Here is a 25919-nt window from a genome sequence, read left to right on the forward strand (position 1 = left end):
GCCGTCCTTGCTGCTGTAGGACCCGAACTCGTTCACCGATCCACCGTGGTTGCCATTACCGATATCACGTCCGGGGTCACCATTTGTGGTAATCGGCGGAAGAAATGCGGCACTCAATATGAGTGATCAGCAAATCTCAAAACTTTATTGATAGGCACATACATTTATATTGGTGTTAATGAGGCTAATACATATTGCAAAAAGCGAGCTCATTATTGGTTAGTTACTTATCAGCTAACTACGCCTACCTTATCATTCTTGAGGCTACTATGCTGCAGCTGTTTACATATTTTCTTCATGTTTCTAACTAACGATCCTCTCCCCCATCCTGATGTTGCACCAAGGGCACAGTGCCCTTGCCAGGTTTGGACACTGACTGCTGACTCCTACCCTCGTCTCCTTCTTGCTTAATTAACGGTATTATGTCAGTGTGACCTTTGTTAGCTAGCCAGCTGTTCACAAAATCCTCCACAACCTTCAGTGTTGCCTAGAGGGCAAGGCCAGGGGGCTCAGGGGCAGAGGAAGGGATGTGTTGGTCTCAGGAGGTGCTGGAAGGTGCTGGGCTGGTCCTGGGGTCCCTAGCGGAACTCGGGTTGGCTGGGATGGGACAGACGGAGAGAAAAAAAGGAATAAAGGAAGCTTGGGGAGGCCCATGGGGAGAGCAGGTGGCAGTGGGATCTACGGGGCAATAAGACGCTTCCTTGTCGACGGCTCTTCTGGGGTCCTCTTCACAGAACACTGGAGAGGGCTGTCCGGGCCGTTCCTGCTGCTGGAGGAGCTGCTCACGCTCTCTGGGTGTGAGGTGCAGCCACCGTCTTTCAACTCCTGTCCCGAGGTGCTCCTGTGCAGAGAGGAGGTGGCTGAGGCCCCAGCTGCCAGTGGCACACAGGGACCCTCGTGCACAGCAGGGCCCAGAGCTGGCAAGGCTCCCCAGCACGGCTGGAGCTGCTGGCACAGCTGGGCCCAGCTGGACAGCTGCCCCTCAAGGCCCCGGCCAGCAGGGCACGGCTCTGGGCAGGGTCCCTGGCCAGGAGCGGGCCCCAGAGCACCTCTGCCTTTCAAGGGCAACCTCGGCCCTGCTCTTTCTCTTCCCCACCTCCCTCTGCCTCTGCCCCGTGCCCCTGGGGCTGCTCTTGGCCAGGCAGCCTCAGTGGGAGCCAGCTCTGGCTGCAGCCCCAGCGGGGCCCCCAGGACAAGGCCCAGCAATTGAGAGGCCAGTGGAAGCACTGGGCAGGAGCAGAACCCTCAGCAGAGTTATTTGGACAATCATGGACTGGCCACAACCCCACTGCAGTCTCAATGGGAATGTTCCCTGACCACGTTAGACTTTCAAAAGAAGCTGTTTGAGGGGGAGAGCAGCAAAACACTCACTGTTTTCTCTTCCCGATTCCAAATACCGGATTCCAAACAAGCACAACACGAAGACAAGCTCCAAACAAAACAGAAATGCCAGTATTGCTAGCCAGTAGCCTGTTTCCTGATAGAAACCCCTTCCGAGGCCATCCTGGGCATTGGGAACAGGTCTTGTGGTGCCGGCTGCATCTGTGGGAGCGATGGGGACCGTGAGACCATGCTGTGCTGCACTGCTGAGCTGGCAGCACGGTGGATACGGGCAGGACGTCCTCTGTTTCCCCCAGAGCTGGGGCCTGCAGGCACCTTGCCGGCCCTTGGCACAGGCTGTGCCAGCCAACAAAGCCCAGCAGGCCGGGAGGAGAGCCCGGGGGCAGCGCAGCTGCTTGGGCAGTGGCTGCTGCCAGGGACACAGGCCAAAGCCATCCCTGAGCAGCCACTGCCAGCCCTGGCCCTCCCTGCCCCGTGACAGCTCCCCCAGCCCCAGGGGACAGGCTCAGGCCCTGTCAGGACCCAGCGCAGCCCCTGCTCACTCGGGAGCCAGGGCTGGTTCTGGCCCTGGGCTGGCGGCAGGGCTCCCGCTCGGGGCTGCTCCTGTGCCTTGGGCCTCTGGGCACTCAGGGCCAGCTCCGCAGCAGCTGCAGCGCCAGGGACGTTGCTGCAGCAGTCCCGTTTCCCCGGGGCTCTGAACCAGCTCCAGAGGCCTGGAAGCCCAGGCGCCTCCAGCTTTGGCTGCTGCCGGGCCGGGCAAGGGCAGGCCCTGGGGGAAGAGCTGCTGCCACACAGCCCCGGCCAGGGCTGAGCCCGGCATAGCAATTACCTGCTGTGCCTGTGCCCGTGTCTGGCTTTGCCTTCCTTCCTGCAGCTAGGGCTGCCAATGAGCCACTGCTTCTCCCTGAGTGTTCCTCCTCCTGAACAGCCTTTTGTTCCATCACTTGAAAAAGGAAAAAAGGGACAACTGGATCAAATGGAAATATTCCCCACTGGGGAGGTGGCACCTTCAGGAGGCAATGCTTGTCTAAGTCACAGGTAAAGACCAAGAAAAAGCCCAGGTAATTGGGGCTGGGCCAGTGCACTCCCTTGTGCAAACAGCTGCACCTCCTGATCTTCTCAGAGACTGGGAAATGGCAGGTGATCTCAGGCCCACAGTACAGTTGGGGCACCCTATCAGCTAATGCCAAATTCCATCCTGCAGAGGCTGGGGAGGAATTGCAGCCAGGCCAGGCTGGGAAACAGCCCTGCAGGGTGTGAAAGCAGCAGCGGGGCAGCGAGGCTGCCATGGATCCCTTCCTGCTGCGCCGGGCACGGCGTGTCCAGATGTGCAGCCAAAGGCAAAGGCTGCTGAGTCCCAGGGGAAGCATGAGAGAAATGCACCCACCTTGTCCTCGGGTTGCTTCCTTCTGTGTTTGTCTCCAGAATTCATCTGAGTCATGAGACGTTTTGGCGGCAAATAATTGGGTCTTTCCTTTCGGAGGACCTTAAGAGAAAGTAGTTCCATTTCCCAGGAATGGATCCCACAAAAGCGGGACTCAGCCTGTGGGGTCAGCAGGGTCACACTACTCACCCATGCCATGGGAGCTGGGTTGGGGCCAAGCATCTGGCCCTGGGGCTTGAGAAGTCCTCCCTGCAGACACACCTGTAACTCAACAGCCACAGAAGCTTCTGCCATCTCTGCTGATCTGCATGGGCACCACTGAGCCGCAGCAGCGGTGAGGGGATCGTGCAGGGCAAGGGCACACACGTGCATGGTTCTGTGCTGGCACCTGCAGCGCTGTCTCCCTGGCCCAGCTTTGGGCTCTGAGCTGGCAGCTCTCCCAGGGGAAAGGCCTTGACCTACCCTCAGCATCTCCCAGAGGCTCATTCCTGGATGTGGGGCCTTCACCGGCAGGTTCAGCTGCAAAGAAAGGCAGGACAGAAGAGCTCCTGTGGCACTGCAGGAGATCCTCAGGCTGCCCACAAGGCTCAGCCCCGGGGCACAGCCCTGGGCCCGGCCCCTTCCCTCTCTGCTCTTCTCTGTGACTGCACAGAGCACACAGAAGGACACACTGGCACAGCACACGGGAGGAGGACTGAAAGCTAAATGCTCCTTCCTCCCACTGACAGTGATCCTGTGGGATCCCGCAGGGATGCAGAAGGGAGCAGGGAAAGATTCTCAGAATCCTTCAGCCCTTACATAATGTTAAGGGAAATGGTTTATAAATGAGCTTTGGTTGCATTGATCCTGATTATTCACTCAGGAAAGGCAGAATGAAAACTTGCCTCCAGCATCCTCCAGGAAATTCAAACCATCCTTCATCAGGACTTCCTGAAAACCCATGTCACGACTCCAGTCTAGAAGGGAGCAGAGATCAGAACCATATCTGTGGCATGCTGGGAACCCCTAATGCGACAGGGAAAAGGGCACTGCAAGGGGGTCGGGTAAGGCTATGGGACCCAGATGGGAATGGACATTGCCAAAGGTGCACAGGGGCCTGGGGAGCTCTGGGCTGGCTCCTCATCACTCTCCACACTCTTTACCTGCCCTCAGCAACATCCCTGGGAGGGGTGGCTGGAGTAGCCCAGGGCCCTGGGGCTCTCTCCCTCAAACTCACAGAAAATCCTCCCTAAAGCCCTGGGGGAAACTGCAGCAGGCAGTGCCACAGCTATGCCTCCCTCCTACACTCCCTCCTGCCCTCCTTCTGCTGGGACAGCTCCCAGATCCCAAGGGCAAACAGCCAGGCCGTCTCAGGACACACTGCAGCCTTGCTCTCCCCCTCTGTCCTTTCCCCACCATGGGCACCCCGTGCAGTCACTGCCAGGTTTCAGGACATGTCTCCCATGGAGGGACCCCAGCAGGACTGCTCAGAACCCAAGTGCCCTGAGCCTGCTCGGGATAATTCCCCTGGGCTGTGCCGGTCCAATCCAGGCAGTGCCCGCACTGCCAAGCAGCAGAGAGGGCAGCTCAAGCCTCAGCAGGGCTCAGGCCCAGAGGCACAGCAATTACCTCCTGTGTCTGTGCCTGGCATGGCCTCCCTTCCTGCAGCAGAGGCTGGCACGGAACCACTGCTTCCTCTGGGGAGTGCTTCCATCTGCACAGGCTCTCCTTTGATTTCTGGAAAATGGAAAAGAGACAGCTGGATCAGATGAAAACATTCCTGACTGGGAATGGGAAAGGTGAGGCATCACTTGTTAAAGGAATGGATAAGGATCAGGAAAACACCCAGGAGTTTGGGACAACCTAAGGCTGCTTCCTTCCTCAAACAGCCCCAACATCTGATCTGCCTGGACATCAGGAAATTGCAGGGGATCAGAGGGTGGGCATGGAGTGTGGTGCAATTGGGGCTGTATGTCAGCTGATGCCAAATGCCTTCCTGCAGAGGCTGGGCAGAAGCTGCAGCCAGGCCAGGCTGGGAAACAGCCCTGCAGGGCGTGAAAGCAGCAGCGGGGCAGCGAGGCTGCCATGGATCCCTTCCTGCTGTGCCGGGCACGGCGTGTCCAGATGTGCAGCCAAAGCCCCTGGCTGCTGAGTCCCAGGGGAAGCATGAGGGAAATGCACCCACCTTGTCTTCTCTGCAGACATTCCTTCAGCATTTGCCACATGATTTCTAATGGGTCCTGGAATTTCTTGCCTGCCATGTCTTTGGTCTCTCCTGTTGGAAGACCTTAAGAGAAAGTAGTTCCATTTCCCAGGAATGGACCCCACAAAAGCAGGGCTCAGCCTGAGGGGTCAGCAGGGACACACTACTCACCCCTGCCATGGGAGCTGGGCTTTTGTGCAGCATCCAAGGTAGGAGTTGGTGATGTCGTCCCTGCAGACACGCCTGTAACACAACAGCCACAGAAGCTTCTGTCACCTGGTCCTGACCAGTCAATCAAACATTACGCCTTGGTGGGACAGTGAGAACATACCTGCAGAATGCTCGGGGGGCTTCACAACATCAGAGCGCCAGGGTAATGGAGAATCCTTCCCAGCATCCCAGTCTGGAAGCAAACCAAGATGAGAACTGTTTCCATTGTGTGCCAGGGCTGGCTCTGGCCCTGGGCTGGCGGCAGGGCTCCCGCTCGGGGCTGCTCCTGTGCCTTGGGCCTCTGGGCACTCAGGGCCAGCTCCGCAGCAGCTGCAGCGCCAGGGACGTTGCTGCACCAGTCCCGTTTCCCCGGGGCTCTGAACCAGCTCCAGAGGCCTGGAAGCCGAGGCACCTCCAGCTTTGGCTGCTGCCGGGCCGGGCAAGGGCAGGCCCTGGGGGAAGAGCTGCTGCCACACAGCCCCGGCCAGGGCTGAGCCCGGCACAGCAATTACCTGCTGTGCCTGTGCCCGTGTCTGGCTTTGCCTTCCTTCCTGCAGCAGGGGCTGGCACCGAAGATGGAGTGCTTCCTTCAAGAAATACCACCTTCCACTGAAGCACTATGTCCATCTCTTGACAAAGGAAGGGAGACAGCTGCATCAGATGGAGCTGTACCCCACATGGGCAGTGGCATCAGAGGTAATATTTGTGAAATTTATGGAGCAGGAAAATGGCCAGATTCCAGTGGCATAATGAGAGCTCTTCCACCTCCAAACAGCCACCCTTTTCCTAATCTGCAGGGCTGGATATAGTGGGGGATCTCAGGGTGTGTTACCGTTTGGGCTGCCTGTCAGCTGATGCCAAATGCCTTCTGGCAGAGGCTGAGCAGAAGCTACAGCCAAGGCCAGGCTGGGAAACAGCCCTGCAGGGCGTGAAAGCAGCAGCGGGGCAGCGAGGCTGCCATGGATCCCTTCCTGCTGTGCCGGGCACGGCATGTCCAGATGTGCAGCCAAAGCCCCCGGCTGCTGAGTCCCAGGGGAAGCATGAGGGAAATGCACCCACCTTCTCTTGTCTGCAGGGGTTCCTTCAGCTCTTGCCTCATCTGTTTGGATGGTTCCAGGGATATCTTATCTGTTGTATCTTGGATTTTCCCTGTTGGAGTACCTTAGAGAAAAATATTTCCATTTCCCAGGAATGGATCCTACAAAAGCAAGGCTCAGCCTTTGAGGTCAGCAGGGACACACTACTCACCCCTGTGATGGGAGCTGGGCTTGCGTATAGCATCCAAGGTAGGAGCTGGAGAAGCTGGAGAAGTCCTCCCTGTAGACACATCTGTAACACAACAGCCACAGAAGCTTCTGTCACCTGGTGCCTGCCCGCTTGTCTACAATTCTTCCTTGGTGGCACACTGAGAACATACCTGCAGGAGGCTCCAAGGGCTTCAAAACTTTATTCATCCAAGCTGATGGAGAAGCCTTCCCAGCACCCTCATCTAGAACGGAGCACAGATGAGAACACTTTCCAGGGTGTGCTGGGATCCCCTTCTGCCACAGAGAACTGGGCACTGCAAGGGGGGTCGGGTAAGGCCGTGGGAGCCAGATGTGAATAGACATGGCCAAAGCTGCCCAGGGGCCTGGGGAGCTCTGGGCTGGCTCCTGGTCACTCTCCACACTCTTTCCCTGCCCTCAGCAACATCCCTGGGAGGGGTGGCTGCAGCAGTGCAGGGACCTGGAACTCTCCCCCTCACACACAGAAGAAATCCTCCCTAAAGCATGGGGGAAAACTGCAGCAGGCAGTGCCACAGCTATCCATCCTGCCCTCCCTCTGTCCCTCCTGCCCTCCTTCTGTGGGGAAACCCCCCAGATCCCAAGGGCAAACAGCCAGGCCCTCTCAGGACACACTGGAGCCTTGCTCTCCCCCTCTGTCCTTTCCCCACCGTGGGCACCCCGTGCAGTCACTCCCAGGTTTCAGGACATGTCTCCCATGGAGGCACCCCAGCAGGACTGCTCAGTACCCGAGTGCCCTGAGCCTGCTCGGGATAATTCCCCTGGGCTGTGCCGCTCTAGTCCAGGCTGTGCCCGCACTGCCAAGCAGCAGAGAGGGCAGCTCAAGCCTCAGCAGGGCTCAGGCCCAGAGGCACAGCAATTACCTCCTGTGCCTGTGCCTGGCATGGCCTCCCTTCCTGCAGCAGAGGCTGGCACAGAACCACTGCTTCCTCCGGGAAATGCTTCTTTCTCCGCAGGCTCTCCTTTGATTTCTGGAGAATGGAAAAGAGACAGCTGCATCAGATGAAAACATTCCTGACTGGGAATGGGGAAGGGGACAATTTCAGGAGGCATCACTTGTGAAAGGAATGCATAAGGATCAGAAAACACCCAGGATTTTGGGACAACCCAAGGCTGCTTCCTTCCCCAAACAGCCCCAACATCTGATCTGCCTGGACACCAGGAAATTGCAGGGCATCTGAGGGTGGGCATGGACTGTGGTGCAATTGGGGCTGCCTGTCAGCTGATGCCAAATGCCTTCCTGCAGAGGCTGGGCAGAAGCTGCAGCCAGGCCAGGCTGGGAAACAGCCCTGCAGGGCGTGAAAGCAGCAGCGGGGCAGCGAGGCTGCCATGGATCCCTTCCTGCTGTGCCGGGCACTGCGTGTCCAGATGTGCAGCCAAAGCCCCCGGCTACTGAGTCCCAGGAGCAGCATGAGGGAAATGCACCCACCTTGTCTTCTCTGCAGACGTTCCTTCAGCATATGCCACATGATTTCTAATGGGTCCCGAAATTTCTTGCCTGCCATGTCTTTGGCATCTCCTGTTGTAGGACGTTAAGAGAAAGTAGTTCCATTTCCCAGGAATGGATCTCCCAAAAGCACGGCTCAGCCTTTGGGGTCAGCAGGGACACACTACTCACCCCTGCCATGGGAGCTGGCCTTTTGTGCAGCATCCAAGGTAGGAGTTGGTGAGGTCGTCCCTGCAGACACGCATGTAACACAACAGCCACAGAAGCTTCTGTCACCTGGTCCTGACCAGTCAGTCAAACATTACGCCTTGGTGGGACAGTGAGAACATACCTGCAGAATGCTCGGAGGGCTTCACAACTTCAGAGCGCCAGGCTAATGGAGAATCCTTCCCAGCCTCCCAGTCTGGAAGCAAACCAAGATGAGAACTGTTTCCATTGTGTGCCAGGGCTGGCTCTGGCCCTGGGCTGGCAGCAGGGCTCCCGCTCGGGGCTGCTCCTGTGCCTTGGGCCTCTGGGCACTCAGGGCCAGCTCCGCAGCAGCTGCAGCGCCAGGGACGTTGCTGCACCAGTCCCGTTTCCCCGGGGCTCTGAACCAGCTCCAGAGGCCTGGAAGCCCAGGCGCCTCCAGCTTTGGCTGCTGCCGGGCCGGGCAAGGGCAGGCCCTGGGGGAAGAGCTGCTGCCACACAGCCCCGGCCAGGCCTGAGCCCAGCACAGCAATTACCTGCTGTGCCTGTGCCCGTGTCTGGCATTGCCTTCCTTCCTGCAGCAGGGGCTGGCACCGAAGATGGAGTGCTTCCTTCAAGAAATGCCACCTTCCACTGAAGCACTATGTCCATCTCTTGACAAAGGAAGGGAGACAGATACATCAGATGGGGCTGTTTCCCACTTGGGTGGTGGCATCAGAGGTAATATTTGTGAAATTTATGGAGCAGGAAAATGTCCAGATAACAGTGGCATAATGAGAGCACTTCCACCTCCAAACAGCCACCCTTTTCCTAATCTGCAGGGTTGGATATTGTGGGGGATCTCAGGGTGTGTTGCAGTTTGGGCATGGCCTGTCAGCTGATGCCAAATGCCTTCATACAGAGGCTGGGCAGAAGCTGCAGCCAGGCCAGGCTGGGAAACAGCCCTGCAGGGCGTGAAAGCAGCAGCGGGGCAGCGAAGCTGCCATGGATCCCTTCCTGCTGTGCCGGGCACGACATGTCCAGATGTGCAGCCAAAGCTCCCGGCTGCTGAGTCCCAGGGGAAGCATGAGAGAAATGCACCCACCTTGTCCTCCCTGCCGCATTTCCTTCAGCTCTTGCTTCGTCTGTTTGGGTGGTTCCAGGGATATCTTGTCTCTTGTGTCTTGCATCTTCCCTGTCAGAGGAACTTAGAGAAAAATACTTCCATTTCCCAGGAATGGATCCCACAATTGCAGGGCTCAGCCTTTGAGGTCAGCAGGGTCACACTACTCACACATGCCATGGGAGCTGGGTTGGGGCCAAGCATCCAGCCCTGGAGCTGGAGAAGTCCTCCCCACAGACACACCTGTAACTCAACAGCCACAGAAACTTCTGCCATCTCTGCTGATCTGCATGGGCACCACTGAGCCGCAGCAGCGGCAGTGAGGGGATCGTGCAGGGCGAGGGCACACACGTGCATGGTTCTGTGCTGGCACCTGCAGCGCTGCCTCCCTGGCCCAGCTTTGGGCTCTGAGCTGGCAGCTCTCCCAGGGGAAAGGCCTTGACCTACCCTCACCATCTCCCAGAGGCTCAGTCCTGGATGTGGGACCTTCACCGGCAGGTTCAGCTGCAAAGAAAGGCAGGACAGAAGAGCTCCTGTGGCACTGCAGGAGATCCTCAGGCTGCCCACAAGGCTCAGCCCCGGGGCACAGCCCTGGGCCCGGCCCCTTCCCTCTCTGCTCTTCTCTGTGACTGCACAGAGCACACAGAAGGACACACTGGCATTGCACACAGGAGGAAGATTGAAAGCTAAATGCTCCTTCCTCCCACTGACAGTGATTCTGTGGGAGCCCTCAGGCCTCCAGAAGGGAGCAGGGCAAGGTTTCCAGATTCTTTCAACCTTAAGATTATGTTAAGGGAACTGGTTAATAAGTGAGCTTTTGTTGAATTGATCCTGATTATTTACTCAGGAAAGGCAGAGTGAAAACTTGCCTCCAGCATCCTCCAGGAACTTCAAACCATCCTTCATCAGGACTTCCTGAAAACCCATGTCATGATTCCAGTCTAGAAGGGAGCAGAGATCAGAACCATTTCCATGGTGTGCTGGGATCCCCTTCTGACTTAGGGAACTGGTCACTGCAGGGGTTGGGTAAGGCTGTGGGAGCCAGATGCGAATGGAGATGGCCAATGCTGCACAGGGGCCTGTGGAGCTCTGGACTGGCTCCTGGTCACTCTTCAACCTCTTTGCAGGCCCTTTGCAACATCTCCGGAGGGGTGGCTGGAGTAGCCCAGGGCCCGTGGGGTCTCTCTCCCTCCCACAGAGGAAACCCTCCCTAAAGCCCTGGGCAAAACCATCCCCAGCGCTTCCCAGGGAGCAGGGAGCGCTGTCCCAGGAAAGGGCAGCCAGGCTGCCAGCTCACCTGCTCGCCGCGCTTGCAGCGGAGCAGCCTGGGCAGCCCTGGCAGGCAGGGCCACGGCCAGGAGCAGCAGGAGTAGGAGGTGCAGAGCAAGGGCCATGGTGCCTTGTCCTCCCCCACTCCCGCAGCTCTTGCTGCCACCGCTGTCCCGACACCGCTGTCCCAACGTCAGCACCGCTGCTGCCACCGCCGCTGCTGCCGCAACAGTTGTGCTCAGGGACTGACTGCTGGCTCCCCGTGCTGCTGTGCAACCACGGGGCTCTGGCACCTCTGGCACCTCTGTGACCTCAGGGCCTGCTGAGAGCTCAGCCTGCTGTGACCCCAGAGCCCTGCTGTGACCTCATGGCCTCAGCTGTACCCCCAAAGTGTGCGCCCATCCGCATGAATGGACGGCCCTGATTGTAAATGGTTTGCTTCATCAAAGGGCCATTGCTCAGCAAAACCTTTCTTTTGCCTGCTGACATTGCTGGTCAGGCTGCGTCCCTCAAGATGCTCTTGATTGTTGCAGTTCAAATTTATTTTATTGATTCCATTTCAAGTCTTGTTTAAGAGCTCTGTTGTGCCCCCATGTTTTTCCTGAGTTGGTTTACCTGTGGGTTTTACCCTCCCTCCAAACTGTCCCTCGTGCCCTTCCCCACCCCTTGTTCCAGCTCTTTCCCTGCCTGTCAAGGCAACCCAACACCTTGGTTCCCAAATCTTTGGGTAATCCATGACTGCAATTCCCCTGTGGAATTCCCCTACTCCTGGAAACCCCATTGGCCCTTGTGACTCATCCTCTCCACCCTCCTACCCCAATTGGCCCCAGACACTTGATGTAATCCCCTCACTCCTCTCCTGAGCATTCCCTATTGGTTCATTGTTTGCATCCACCCCATGACTTGTATGTGTACAAAACCCCTTGGGCAGTACAGCTAGGGGCTTCTCATCCTGTTCTCTTCGCCTGGACTAAGCTGTTCCTTGCGGAACCTGAAGACAGGGAGCCTCCTCCTTTCTCCTGTGCCTCGTCCCTGTCGTGGCTTGTGTCTGGCACTGGAGAGCAAGTGGCACTAAAGGCTCTGCTTCTGGTAAATCCCCATAGCGAGGCAGTTCCCGACTCCTGCCGTAGTGCCGGAGTTCTAAGAGCTAGCCCAGGTTCCAGCACTCACTTCACTAATGTACCGAATGTCCCTTCTTCAGTGCCTGCTCTGGTGCTCTGCCAGCTCACACAGCAGAGTGTGATTCACATACTGCAGCCCAGAGTTAGGTTGTTGCAACATTGAAATGGGTGTGGTTGGCAGGATGGCTGGGCATAAATCACTACAGAACTAAAGCAAGTGCGTGCACGGTCCCAGGCTGGACTTGAATAGACACAGGAATTGTGGAAAGATGAGGACAAGATAGCAGAGAACAATGGAAAAAACAGCTGAAAGGAGGACATGCTGAAGGAGTTATTTGTGCACATTTGGGGCTATATTTTCCTTGGGTGCAAAGCAAAGTGAAAAGCTCCTAAATGCCCAAAAGATGAGAACTGTGTGTGGTAAATAGATATGATTCATGCTGACAAGATTGAAAGAGTAATCAATATTGATAAAGTAATTAATATTTGGAAATAATAAAACAGTTAAAGGTGTAATGCCAAGCAAGAAAAGGAATGGAGGGTTCCCCCCCCCCTCCCCACCGTTCTCCTGCAGATGTTCAGAACAGGAGGAAGCAAGAGATAACAATGACTGAATTTAGTTGGAAGAGAGGAGAATTTGGTTGGACACCAGGAAAATGTTGATTATATGAGATTCACTGTTTTAATGTTAGAACACACTATTGGCTTATACTGTAGCAGCTTGGTGCGCATGTGTAATCCAAAAGGTGAACTCCAGGACATGGAGGAAGAGGAGAGGCCTTCCTCAAAGAAGATCCCCAAAGAGTGGTACAACTTACTTAAAGAAGTGTGGAGCATGAGTGGTAAAGGTGATGATGAGGGCAGTGATACAAGTGTGATGAATTGAAAATGGGAGGAGATGGTAAGGACATACAGCATAAAAAGGGGAATGTTGGCTTGACAAGCTTGTACGTGAGGTGACGGGGGTCCAAAAGCCCTGCACTCCGTACCCCACGCATACCCCGTGAGGTTATTTTTGCTTATATGCTATTATCACGACCAAATTATTCGTAATTTATCCGAAATGATATTGTCAATATTTTGAGTGTATTCAATTGTGTATATATTAAGCTACATAATTCAAATTGCTGTTTTATTTAATTTTGTTTGAGTTTGTTTTTTTGTTTTTTTTTGATTGGATAATTGGGCAAATATGACCTGTGGAATGTCCTCCACAGCAGAGTGTCAGACCTCTGGATCTTTTTAAACAATTTTATCAAGGTGGATCTATGGCAGCTTCAGCTGGTGCCTCTGGGGGATCTTGAACAAAGAACCCCTGAGCTTTTCTACCCTCCCAGGTGAAGTGTGATAGTCTGGGGTCTTCCTGCTGTGTCCGAGTGCCGGGCCACTGGCTGGCACCACAGGTCCCCAGACCCTCTGCTGAGGCATCCCTTTCCTAGAGTCAAGTTTAGTCTGTCACATTTGGCTTTTCTCTGCCGGTGCAGCGTGACCCGGCGGGGCAGCTCCGCCTCGGCGCCTCGCCACCGCCATCCCGGCACGGCGGCTGGCCCTGGGCCGCGGTAGCCCCGAGCCGCACGGGCCCGGGAGGGACTGCTGGAGGTCCCCGTCCCCTGCGTGCCTCAGCAGACACTCCAGCTCCACTGCGTGCAGCAGGTGGGACACAAAGCACCTGCACGCTTATGAGAGTCCACAGCTCTTTCTACATGTGAAATGAGACCCCAGAACCCCGACATGTGCCTCAGGAGAGATCCCAGCACCCTGCATGTTATGAATAGAAAGTTGTATTTTTTTTTAAGTTTCAGAGTTAAAAAAAACAAGTCAGACCGGTCAGACTTCTTTGGTTTCTCTGCCAAAGAAAAAGTTCTTAATTACCCGTTAATGGCCAGTGATTAACTATTGTTTCCCTGATGCTGGCCGCTTGCCAAGAAGACACCAGGAAAGACCCTCCAGGGTAAAGAGAATGGGCAGTGACACCAGAGCCAGCATGCAAATGAGAAATGCATTGCACCCTGGGTTTTTACAGTTTTACAGTTTTTACAAGAAAAACCCCTAAAATCACGAGCCAACAAGTGACTTAAGTGACGTCTAAGGATGGGAGCATAGTCCCATACCTGCTTGGACCTTTTTGTTTCTCACCCTAACCTAAAAAGATACTGATTAAAGAGACACCCTGGGTTTTTAAACAAACAAGCTAGGACTCTACGACTCTCCCGTGAGGACAGAGTCCCCAGCTCTGTCTGCAGACCAGCGGACAAAGCTGCATCATCCTCCTCCTTCGTGCCACGCCTGGGAGCAACGGCGGTGTGGGCACGACCTGTCAATTTCTCCCCACCTGAGCTGATTCTTCTTAATAAAGGCATTAAAAAGGAGAAAGATCTCCTGCCCATTTATTTCACTGCACACCTTGGGAGAGATCCCAAACCCTCTGCATGCCTCACACAGGATTCCAAATCCCTTGCATGACTTGAAGTGGACCCCAGTGCCCTCCATGCCTCAGAGGAAACCTAAAATATCCCTGGGTGTGCCGCAAGGGACCCCAGCCCCTCATGCACCTTAGGGGGACTCCAAAGCCCCCACGTGCCCTACAGGGAAGTCCAGGCCAGCTGTGCCGAGTGTTTCGACCTGGAAATAAAGTCTGGTTGCACCTGGGTTGTTGTGTCTCTGGGGCTGCTATCCAGCCCTGTCAGACCCTGAGGCCACACAGCCCTTCCCTTCCCTTCCCTTCCCTTCCCTTCCCTTCCCTTCCCTTCCCTTCCCTTCCCTTCCCTTCCCTTCCCTTCCCTTCCCTTCCCTTCCCTTCCCTTCCCTTCCCTTCCCTTCCCTTCCCTTCCCTTCCCTTCCCTTCCCTTCCCTTCCCTTCCTTCTGGCCCTGGCTGAGAGCAGCAGACCCTGTGCAGCACCCTGCATTGGTGATGGCCCATCAATTAGGTCCTATCAAGTGTGTGTTAATTAGGGAGGAGCTTTGTTTTGCCTGCTGACATTGCTGGTCAGGCTGTGTCCCTGGAGATACTCTTGATGGCTTCCCTCTTTTCCTGGCCATGGCACTGGAGGAGGTCTGGGCCCAGATGATCCCATGGAAGGAAATGTCCCTCAGCCCAGGGACGCTCAGCATGGGCTGCCCCATCCCCTCGGGGCCCCACCGCTGGTCACAGTGAAGCCATCTGCAGAATAAATAGACTCCACTGTCGCCCTGGTTTTTAATGTTCTTCTAAGCCTTCTGATGTTTACATTCTTGTAGCAAACTTTCCCAAACACTTTATGTAAATAACTTATTGTTTTGCATTCTTTTCTGCAGAGGAGAAATTTGATGGACTGTTGGTTTGTCCAGTGTCATTGGAGAGGTGGCACTTTCACCCTCCAATCCACTGTCACTTTTGGAAATCTGTAAATGTTGGAGTCAGAAATTCAACTGCCTTCTTTTTTACCTTGGAGAGATGCGTGTCTGCGTTGTTTTATTTCATGTCCTATAGCGGCACTCCACAACCTGATGTAGTTGTGAAGTGGGTATGCGTGTCAGGGCCTGGCACAAGCGAGATGGCTCTCGTGAAAACTTGTGCCCCGAGCCCTGGACTGAGCCACATCTTTGTTCACAAACATGTTCCATATGCAATACCTTACACAATCTCGCCATGCACATTCAACCCCTGGCCCCGCCTGTCCTCCCCTCACATGGCGATTAGATCCACGGCCTTCTGGACACGCGTTGTTTCCTGTGGTGGTCACACTGGGGTCTTTGGTGGTCTCTGAGGTCGAAGGCTGTGGTCTTCCTCATGACTGAACTTTTGAACTTTTCTCCTTTGTGCATGCACTGTGGTCCCCTGGTGCTTATCTGAGTAGGTCTGTTGGTTTGGATCAGCTTGGAGACAGAGGAGCTCCTTAGTCTAGGCTACCTGCATTCCCTGGTCTTCTCCTGGTGTTATGAGTAAAACAGTTATCTGTAGCTATGATATTTTATTAAAAATCCTTTCCTGGGATTTTTCCCCTCATGAGGAGCTGAGGGCCTCAGGAAAGAAATGGAAACAATAACTGTCTGCTGCTGTGGAATGCAACAGGTGCATCTTCCATTGGTCCATGTGGATTGTTTTCACTTGATGACCAATCACAGCCAACTGTGTTGAGCCTGTGAGCGGCCCAAAACCTCCATTTCATCAGCAGCCCCGGCCTGGCTTCTGCCTGCCCACACCGTGGGCATCCACAGCTCCTCCTGGGCATGGAGCTCAGTCAGTGCTGGGGCTGGGTGGGCTTTGCTGCTGCTGCCACCTGGACACTGGGGTGACCGCTTGTCCTGGGTTGCAGTGTAAAGATGTATTCTAATGCCATCCTCAAGAGCTGCTGAAACCAGGAGGGGCATTGTTTCTTCCTTATCTCCTGTTAATGGGCCCATCAATGTCTTGCCACATGACTCAGAGATAACTCCCTCCCAGAGCCATTTCTGTTTTATGGCTAATCAAGGACCCACAGCATGAGGCAGAATGATATCAGCCCACTGTGAGATGCTCTGCCCATGGGGGAGGAGCTAAGCATCCCCAGCTGGATATAATCTGGGTTTTGGGACACAACAAGCAGTCTTTCCACTGGATTCCCAGAGGAACCGCCGCCCTTACCCACTGCTTTTCCAGAGGATGAGAGCTACCAGATTGTTTCTACAGGATCACCACTTCCACAAATCCATTTCATCTGGACTGCTACCACCACCCTAACTAGCAGGGTGTCAGCAGGCTGTATTCTGAGCCTGTCAGTGGTTTTTCTTTTGTATCATTGCATGTATTTTGGGATTTTTTCCCTTTTCCTAATAAATTGTATTTCTGACTTGGAGTCTCTCACTGGTTTTGCTTTCAAACCACAACACAGATCCTTCTCTTTATTTCAACAGAGGAATGGGCCATTGCCTACCCTGCAAGCGGGGGGCGGGGGGGGAGGGTGGGGTGGGGTGTCACCTTCAGTGCTGCCTAGAGGGCAAGGCCAGGGGGCTCAGGGGCAGAGGAAGGGATGTGTTTGTCTGAGGAGGGGCTGGAAGGTGCTGGGCTGGTCCTGGGGTCTCTAGAGGAACTCGGGTTGGCTGGGATGGGACAGATGGAGAGAAAAAAAGGGATGAAGGCAGCTTGGGGAGGCCCATGGGGAGAGCAGGTGGCAGTGGGATCTACGGGGCAATAAGAGGCTTCCTCGTAGTTGGTTGTTCTGGGGTCCTCTTCACAGAAGACTTGAGAGGGCTGTCCGGGCCGTTCCTGCTGCTGGAGGAGCTGCTCACGCTGTCTGGGTGTCAGGTGCAGCCACCGTCTTCCAACTCCTGTCCCGAGGTGCTCCTGTGAAGAGAGGAGGAGGCTGAGGCCCCAGCTGCCAGTGGCACACAGGGACCCTCGTGCACAGCAGGGCCCAGAGCTGGCAAGGCTCCCCAGCACGGCTGGAGCTGCTGGCACAGCCGGGCCCAGCTGGACAGCTGCCCCTCAAGGCCCCGGAAAGCAGGGACGGCTCTGGGCAGGGTCCCTGGCCAGGAGCGGGCCCCAGAGCGCCTCTGCCTTTCAAGGGCAACCTCGGCCCTGCTCTTTCTCCTCCCCACCTGCCTCTGCCTCTGCCCCGTGCCCCTGGGGCTGCTTTTGGCCAGGCAGCCTCAGTGGGAGCCAGCTCTGGCTGCAGCCCCAGCGGGGCCCCCAGGACAAGGCCCAGCAATTGAGGGGCCAATGGAAGCACTGGGCAGCAGCAGAACCCTCAGCAGAGTTATTTGGACAATCATGGACTGGCCACAACTCCACTGCAGCCTCAATGGGAATGTTCCCTGACCATGTTAGACTTTCAAAAGAAGCTGTTTGAGGGGGAGAGCAACAAAACACTCACTGTTTTCTGTTCCAGGAATACCAGATTCCAAAGCAGCACAACATGAAAACAAGCTCCAAACAAAGGACGCCTGCCAGTAACCCTAGCCAGCAGCCTGTTCCCTGACAGAAGCCCCTTCCGAGGCCATCCTGGGCATTGCGAACAGGTCTTGTGGTGCCGGTTGCATCTGTGGGAGCGATGGGGAGCGTGAGCCCGTGCTGTGCTGCACTGCTGAGCTGGCAGCACGGTGGATACGGGCAGGACGTCCTCTGTTTCCCCCAGAGCTGGGGCCTGCAGGCACCTTGCCGGCCCTTGGCACAGGCTGCGCCAGCCAACAAAGCCCAGCAGGCCGGGAGGAGAGCCCGGGGGCAGCGCAGCTGCTTGGGCAGTGGCTGCTGCCAGGGACACGGGCCAAAGCCATCCCTGAGCAGCCACTGCCACCCCTGGCCCTCCCTGCCCCGTGACAGCTCCCCCAGCCCCAGGGGACAGGCTCAGGCCCTGTCAGGAGCCTGTCGGGAGCAAGGGCTGGTTCTGGCCCTGGGCTGGCGGCAGGGCTCCCGCTCGGGGCTGCTCCTGTGCCTTGGGCCTCTGGGCACTCAGGGCCAGCTCCGCAGCAGCTGCAGCGCCAGGGACGTTGCTGCACCAGTCCCGTTTCCCCGGGGCTCTGAACCAGCTCCAGAGGCCTGGAAGCCCAGGCGCCTCCAGCTTTGGCTGCTGCCGGGCCGGGCAAGGGCAGGCCCTGGGGGAAGAGCTGTTGCCACACAGCCCTGGCCAGGGCTGAGCCCGGCACAGCAATTACCTGCTGTGCCTGTGCCCATGTCTGGCATTGCCTTCCTTCCTGCAGCTCGAGCTGCCAATGAGCCACTGCTTCTCCCTGGGTGCTCCTCCTTCTGCACAGCCTTTTGGTCCATCACTTGAACAAGGGAAAAAGGGTCAACTGGATCAAATGGAAACACTCCCCACTGGGGAGGTGGCACCTTCATGAGGCAATGCTTGTCTAAGTCACAGGTAAAGATCAGGAAAAAGCCCAGGTAATTGGGGCTCGGCCAGTGCACTCCCATGAGCAAACAGCTACACCGCATGATCTTCTCAGAGACTGGGAAATGGCAGGGGATCTCAGGCCCACGGTACAGTTGGGGCACCCTATCAGCTAATGCCAAATTCCATCCTGCAGAGGCTGGGGAGGAATTGCAGCAAGGCCAGGCTGGGAAACAGCCCTGCAGGGCGTGAAAGCAGCAGCGGGGCAGCGAGGCTGCCATGGATCCCTTCCCGCTGTGCCGGGCACGGCGTGTCCAGATGTGCAGCCAAAGCCCCCGGCTGCTGAGTCCCAGGAGCAGCATGAGGGAAATGCACCCACCTTGTCTTCTCTGCAGACGTTCCTTCAGCATTTGCCACATGATTTCTAATGGGTCCTGGAATTTCCTGCCTGCCATGTCTTTGGTCTTTCCTGTCAGAGGACCTTAAGAGAAAGTAGTTCCATTTCCCAGGAATGGACCCCACAAAAGCAGGGTTCATCCTGAGGGGTCAGCAGGGACACACTACTCACCCCTGCCATGGGAGCTGGCCTTTTGTGCAGCATCCAAGGTAGGAGTTGGTGAGGTCGTCCCTGCAGACACGCCTGTAACACAACAGCCACAGAAGCTTCTGTCACCTGGTTCTTAACAGTCAGTCAAACATTACGCCTTGGTGGGACAGTGAGAACATACCTGCAGAATGCTCAGAGGGCTTCACAACTTCAGAGCGCCAGGCTAATGGAGAATCCTTCCCAGCATCCCAGTCTGGAAGCAAACCAAGATGAGAACTGTTTCCATTGTGTGCCAGGGCTGGCTCTGGCCCCGGGCTGGCGGCAGGGCTCCCGCTCGGGGCTGCTCCTGTGCCTTGGGCCTCTGGGCACTCAGGGCCAGCTCCGCAGCAGCTGCAGCGCCAGGGACGTTGCTGCACCAGTCCCGTTTCCCCGGGGCTCTGAACCAGCTCCAGAGGCCTGGAAGCCGAGGTGCCTCCAGCTTTGGCTGCTGCCGGGCCGGGCAAGGGCAGGCCCTGGGGGAAGAGCTGCTGCCACACAGCCCCGGCCAGGGCTGAGCCCGGCACAGCAATTACCTGCTGTGCCTGTGCCCGTGTCTGGCTTTGCCTTCCTTCCTGCAGCAGGGGCTGGCACCGAAGATGGAGTGCTTCCTTCAAGAAATACCACCTTCCACTGAAGCACTATGTCCATCTCTTGACAAAGGAAGGGAGACAGCTGCATCAGATGGAGCTGTTTCCCACTTGGGTGGTGGCATCAGAGGTAATATTTGTGAAATTTATGGAGCAGGAAAATGGCCAGGTTACAGTGGCATGATGAGAGCACTTCCACCTCCAAACAGCCACCCTTTTCCTAATCTGCAGGGCTGGATATAGTGGGGGATCTCAGGGTGTGTTACAGTTTGGGCATGGCCTGTCAGCTGATGCCCAATAACTTCCTACAGAGGCTGGGCAGAAGCTGCAGCCAGGCCAGGCTGGGAAACAGCCCTGCAGGGCGTGAAAGCAGCAGCGGGGCAGCGAGGCTGCCATGGATCCCTTCCCACTGTGCCGGGCACGGCGTGTCCAGATGTGCAGCCAAAGCCCCCGGCTGCTGACTCCCAGGGGAAGCATGAGGGAAATGCACCCACCTTCTCTTGTCTGCAGGGGTTCCTTCAGCTCTTGCCTCATCTGTTTGGATGGTTCCAGGGATATCTTATCTGTTGTATCTTGGATTTTCCCTGTTGGAGTACCTTAGAGAAAAATATTTCCATTTGCCAGGAATGGATCCCAGAAAAGCAGGGTTCAGCCTGTGGGGTCAGCAGGGACACACTACTCACCCCTGAGATGGGAGCTGGGCTTGAGTGCAGCATCCAAGGTAGCAGCTGGAGAAGCTGGAGAAGTCTTCCCTGTAGACACATCTGTAACACAACAGCCACAGAAGCTTCTGTCACCTGGTGCCTGCCCGCTTGTCTACAATTCTTCCTTGGTGGCACACTGACAACATACCTGCAGGAGGCTCCAAGGGCTTCAAAACTTTATTCATCCAAGCTGATGGAGAAGCCTTCCCAGCACCCTCATCTACAATGCAGCACAGATGAGAACATTTTCCAGTGTGTGCTGGGATCTCTTTCTGCCACAGGGAACTGGGCACTGCCAGGGAGTCGGGTAAGGCCATGGGAGCCAGATGTGAATAGACATGGCCAAAGCTGCCCAGGGGCCTGGGGAGCTCTGGGCTGGCTCCTGGTCACTCTCCACACTCTTTCCCTGCCCTCAGCAACATCCCTGGGAGGGGTGGCTGCAGCAGTGCAGGGACCTGGAACTCTCCCCCTCACACACAGAAGAAATCCTCCCTAAAGCATGGGGGAAAACTGCAGCAGGCAGTGCCACAGCTATCCATCCTGCCCTCCCTCTGTCCCTCCTGCCCTCCTTCTGTGGGGAAACCCCCCAGATCCCAAGGGCAAACAGCCAGGCCCTCTCAGGACACACTGGAGCCTTGCTCTCCCCCTCTGTCCTTTCCCCACCGTGGGCACCCCGTGCAGTCGCTGTCAGGTTTCAGGACATGTCTCCCATGGAGGGACCCCAGCAGGACTGCTCAGTGCCCTGAGCCTGCTCGGGATAATTCCCCTGGGCTGTGCCGCTCTAGTCCAGGCTGTGCCCGCACTGCCAAACAGCAGAGAGGGCAGCTGAAGCCTCAGCAGGGCTCAGGCCCAGAGGCACAGCAATTACCTCCTGTGCCTGTGCCTGGCATGGCCTCCCTTCCTGGAGCTGAGGCTGGCATGCAACCACTGCTTCCTCCGGGAAATGCTTCTTTCTCCACAGGCTCTCCTTTCATTTCTGGAGAATGGAAAAGAGACAGCTGGATCAGATGAAAACATTCCTGACTGGGAATGGGGAAGGGGACAATTTCAGGAGGCATCACTTGTGAAAGGAATGCACAAGGATCAGAAAACACCCAGGATTTTGGGACAACCCAAGGCTGCTTCCTTCCCCAAACAGTCCCAACATCTGATCTGCCTGGACACCAGGAAATTGCAGGGGATCTGAGGGTGGGCATGGCCTGTGGTGCATTTGGGGCTGTCTGCCAGCTGATGCCAAATGCCTTCCTGCAGAGGCTGGGCAGAAGCTGCAGCCAGGCCAGGCTGGGAAACAGCCCTGCAGGGCGTGAAAGCAGCAGCGGGGCAGCAAGGCTGCCATGGATCCCTTCCTGCTGTGCCGGGCACGGCGTGTCCAGATGTGCAGCCAAAGCCCCCGGCTGCTGAGTCCCAGGAGCAGCATGAGGGAAATGCACCCACCTTGTCTTCTCTGCAGACGTTCCTTCAGCATTTGCCACATGATTTCTAATGGGTCCTGGAATTTCCTGCCTGCCATGTCTTTGGTCTTTCCTGTCAGAGGACCTTAAGAGAAAGTAGTTCCATTTCCCAGGAATGGACCCCACAAAAGCAGGGTTCATCCTGAGGGGTCAGCAGGGACACACTACTCACCCCTGCCATGGGAGCTGGCCTTTTGTGCAGCATCCAAGGTAGGAGTTGGTGAGGTCGTCCCTGCAGACACGCCTGTAACACAACAGCCACAGAAGCTTCTGTCACCTGGTTCTTAACAGTCAGTCAAACATTACGCCTTGGTGGGACAGTGAGAACATACCTGCAGAATGCTCAGAGGGCTTCACAACTTCAGAGCGCCAGGCTAATGGAGAATCCTTCCCAGCATCCCAGTCTGGAAGCAAACCAAGATGAGAACTGTTTCCATTGTGTGCCAGGGCTGGCTCTGGCCCCGGGCTGGCGGCAGGGCTCCCGCTCGGGGCTGCTCCTGTGCCTTGGGCCTCTGGGCACTCAGGGCCAGCTCCGCAGCAGCTGCAGCGCCAGGGACGTTGCTGCACCAGTCCCGTTTCCCCGGGGCTCTGAACCAGCTCCAGAGGCCTGGAAGCCGAGGTGCCTCCAGCTTTGGCTGCTGCCGGGCCGGGCAAGGGCAGGCCCTGGGGGAAGAGCTGCTGCCACACAGCCCCGGCCAGGGCTGAGCCCGGCACAGCAATTACCTGCTGTGCCTGTGCCCGTGTCTGGCTTTGCCTTCCTTCCTGCAGCAGGGGCTGGCACCGAAGATGGAGTGCTTCCTTCAAGAAATACCACCTTCCACTGAAGCACTATGTCCATCTCTTGACAAAGGAAGGGAGACAGCTGCATCAGATGGAGCTGTTTCCCACTTGGGTGGTGGCATCAGAGGTAATATTTGTGAAATTTATGGAGCAGGAAAATGGCCAGGTTACAGTGGCATGATGAGAGCACTTCCACCTCCAAACAGCCACCCTTTTCCTAATCTGCAGGGCTGGATATAGTGGGGGATCTCAGGGTGTGTTACAGTTTGGGCATGGCCTGTCAGCTGATGCCCAATAACTTCCTACAGAGGCTGGGCAGAAGCTGCAGCCAGGCCAGGCTGGGAAACAGCCCTGCAGGGCGTGAAAGCAGCAGCGGGGCAGCGAGGCTGCCATGGATCCCTTCCCACTGTGCCGGGCACGGCGTGTCCAGATGTGCAGCCAAAGCCCCCGGCTGCTGACTCCCAGGGGAAGCATGAGGGAAATGCACCCACCTTCTCTTGTCTGCAGGGGTTCCTTCAGCTCTTGCCTCATCTGTTTGGATGGTTCCAGGGATATCTTATCTGTTGTATCTTGGATTTTCCCTGTTGGAGTACCTTAGAGAAAAATATTTCCATTTGCCAGGAATGGATCCCAGAAAAGCAGGGTTCAGCCTGTGGGGTCAGCAGGGACACACTACTCACCCCTGAGATGGGAGCTGGGCTTGAGTGCAGCATCCAAGGTAGCAGCTGGAGAAGCTGGAGAAGTCTTCCCTGTAGACACATCTGTAACACAACAGCCACAGAAGCTTCCGTCACCTGGTGCCTGCCCGCTTGTCTACAATTCTTCCTTGGTGGCACGCTGAGAACATACCTGCAGGAGGCTCCAAGGGCTTCAAAACTTTATTCATCCAAGCTGATGGAGAAGCCTTCCCAGCACCCTCATCTACAATGCAGCACAGATGAGAACATTTTCCAGTGTGTGCTGGGATCTCTTTCTGCCACAGGGAACTGGGCACTGCCAGGGAGTCGGCTAAGGCCATGGGAGCCAGATGTGAATAGACATGGCCAAAGCTGCCCAGGGGCCTGGGGAGCTCTGGGCTGGCTCCTGGTCACTCTCCACACTCTTTCCCTGCCCTCAGCAACATCCCTGGGAGGGGTGGCTGCAGCAGTGCAGGGACCTGGAACTCTCCCCCTCACACACAGAAGAAATCCTCCCTAAAGCATGGGGGAAAACTGCAGCAGGCAGTGCCACAGCTATCCATCCTGCCCTCCCTCTGTCCCTCCTGCCCTCCTTCTGTGGGGAAACCCCCCAGATCCCAAGGGCAAACAGCCAGGCCCTCTCAGGACACACTGGAGCCTTGCTCTCCCCCTCTGTCCTTTCCCCACCGTGGGCACCCCGTGCAGTCGCTGTCAGGTTTCAGGACATGTCTCCCATGGAGGGACCCCAGCAGGACTGCTCAGTGCCCTGAGCCTGCTCGGGATAATTCCCCTGGGCTGTGCTGCTCTAGTCCAGGCTGTGCCCGCACTGCCAAACAGCAGAGAGGGCAGCTCAAGCCTCAGCAGGGCTCAGGCCCAGAGGCACAGCAATTACCTCCTGTGCCTGTGCCTGGCATGGCCTCCCTTCCTGGAGCTAAGGCTGGCATGCAACCACTGCTTCCTCCGGGAAATGCTTCTTTCTCCGCAGGCTCTCCTTTCATTTCTGGAGAATGGAAAAGAGACAGCTGGATCAGATGAAAACATTCCTGACTGGGAATGGGGAAGGGGACGATTTCAGGAGGCATCACTTGTGAAAGGAATGCACAAGGATCAGAAAACACCCAGGATTTTGGGACAACCCAAGGCTGCTTCCTTCCCCAAACAGCCCCAACATCTGATCTGCCTGGACACCAGGAAATTGCAGGGGATCTGAGGGTGGGCATGGCCTGTGGTGCAATTGGGGCTGTCTGCCAGCTGATGCCAAATGCCTTCCTGCAGAGGCTGGGCAGAAGCTGCAGCCAGGCCAGGCTGGGAAACAGCCCTGCAGGGCGTGAAAGCAGCAGCGGGGCAGCGAGGCTGCCATGGATCCCTTCCTGCTGTGCCGGGCACGGCGTGTCCAGATGTGCAGCCAAAGCCCCCGGCTGCTGAGTCCCAGGAGCAGCATGAGGGAAATGCACCCACCTTGTCTTCTCTGCAGACGTTCCTTCAGCATTTGCCACATGATTTCTAATGGGTCCTGGAATTTCCTGCCTGCCATGTCTTTGGTCTTTCCTGTCAGAGGACCTTAAGAGAAAGTAGTTCCATTTCCCAGGAATGGACCCCACAAAAGCAGGGCTCAGCCTGAGGGGTCAGCAGGGACACACTACTCACCCCTGCCATGGGAGCTGGCCTTTTGTGCAGCATCCAAGGAAGGAGTTGGTGAGGTCGTCCCTGCAGACACGCCTGTAACACAACAGCCACAGAAGCTTCTGTCACCTGGTTCTTAACAGTCAGTCAAACATTACGCCTTGGTGGGACAGTGAGAACATACCTGCAGAATGCTCAGAGGGCTTCACAACTTCAGAGCGCCAGGCTAATGGAGAATCCTTCCCAGCATCCCAGTCTGGAAGCAAACCAAGATGAGAACTGTTTCCATTGTGTGCCAGGGCTGGCTCTGGCCCTGGGCTGGCGGCAGGGCTCCCGCTCGGGGCTGCTCCTGTGCCTTGGGCCTCTGGGCACTCAGGGCCAGCTCCGCAGCAGCTGCAGCGCCAGGGACGTTGCTGCAGCAGTCCCGTTTCCCCGGGGCTCTGAACCAGCTCCAGAGGCCTGGAAGCCGAGGCGCCTCCAGCTTTGGCTGCTGCCGGGCCGGGCAAGGGCAGGCCCTGGGAGAAGAGCTGCTGCCACACAGCCCTGGCCAGGGCTGAGCCCGGCACAGCAATTACCTGCTGTGCCTGTGCCCGTGTCTGGCTTTGCCTTCCTTCCTGCAGCAGGGGCTGGCACCGAAGATGGAGTGCTTCCTTCAAGAAATACCACCTTCCACTGAAGCACTATGTCCATCTCTTGACAAAGGAAGGGAGACAGCTGCATCAGATGGAGCTGTTTCCCACTTGGGTGGTGGCATCAGAGGTAATATTTGTGAAATTTATGGAGCAGGAAAATGGCCAGGTTACAGTGGCATGATGAGAGCACTTCCACCACCAAACAGCCACCCTTTTCCTAATCTGCAGGGCTGGATATAGTGGGGGATCTCAGGGTGTGTTACAGTTTGGGCATGGCCTGTCAGCTGATGCCAAATGCCTTCCTGCAGAGGCTGGGCAGAAGCTGCAGCCAGGCCAGGCTGGCAAACAGCCCTGCAGGGCGTGAAAGCAGCAGCGGGGCAGCAAGGCTGCCATGGATCCCTTCCCGCTGTGCCGGGCACGGCGTGTCCAGATGTGCAGCCAAAGCCCCCGGCTGCTGACTCCCACGAGCAGCATGAGGGAAATGCACCCACCTTCTCTTGTCTGCAGGGGTTCCTTCAGCTCTTGCCTCATCTGTTTGGATGGTTCCAGGGATATCTTATCTGTT

The 25919-nt window shown here is 56.5% G+C and overlaps 1 protein-coding gene and 1 long non-coding RNA gene across 4 annotated transcripts in view; both read right to left on the reverse strand.

Annotated features, from left to right (window-relative positions):
- Positions 1-160: 160 nt before the first annotated feature.
- LOC135307124 (uncharacterized) overlaps positions 161-25919 on the reverse strand; it is a 142130-nt gene continuing 116371 nt past the window's right edge. Inside the window, exons 9-18 of one of the 3 annotated variants that reach the window (XM_064431771.1) lie at positions 5079-5150; positions 4890-4991; positions 4334-4441; positions 3610-3681; positions 3188-3244; positions 2915-2986; positions 2729-2827; positions 2171-2284; positions 1372-1542; positions 161-841 (exon numbers count right to left, since the gene is read on the reverse strand). In XM_064431771.1, the coding sequence (XP_064287841.1) occupies positions 819-841; positions 1372-1542; positions 2171-2284; positions 2729-2827; positions 2915-2986; positions 3188-3244; positions 3610-3681; positions 4334-4441; positions 4890-4991; positions 5079-5150 (890 nt within the window). In that variant the 3' untranslated portion in view covers positions 161-818. Of the gene's footprint in view, positions 842-1206; positions 1543-2170; positions 2285-2728; positions 2828-2914; positions 2987-3187; positions 3245-3609; positions 3682-4333; positions 4442-4889; positions 4992-5078; positions 5151-25919 lie in introns of those variants that run through there. The other 2 variants (XM_064431770.1, XM_064431769.1) reach the window with 2 other exon arrangements.
- Positions 8570-9644, reverse strand: LOC135307353 (uncharacterized). Its single transcript, XR_010368057.1, has 4 exons — positions 9583-9644; positions 9307-9378; positions 9118-9219; positions 8570-8686 (listed from the first exon to the last, which is right to left on the reverse strand). It is a non-coding gene; the product is annotated as an uncharacterized LOC135307353 (long non-coding RNA).

This window comes from Passer domesticus, chromosome 9, assembly GCF_036417665.1.
Source record: "Passer domesticus isolate bPasDom1 chromosome 9, bPasDom1.hap1, whole genome shotgun sequence".
Classification (NCBI taxonomy): Eukaryota; Metazoa; Chordata; class Aves; order Passeriformes; family Passeridae; genus Passer; species Passer domesticus.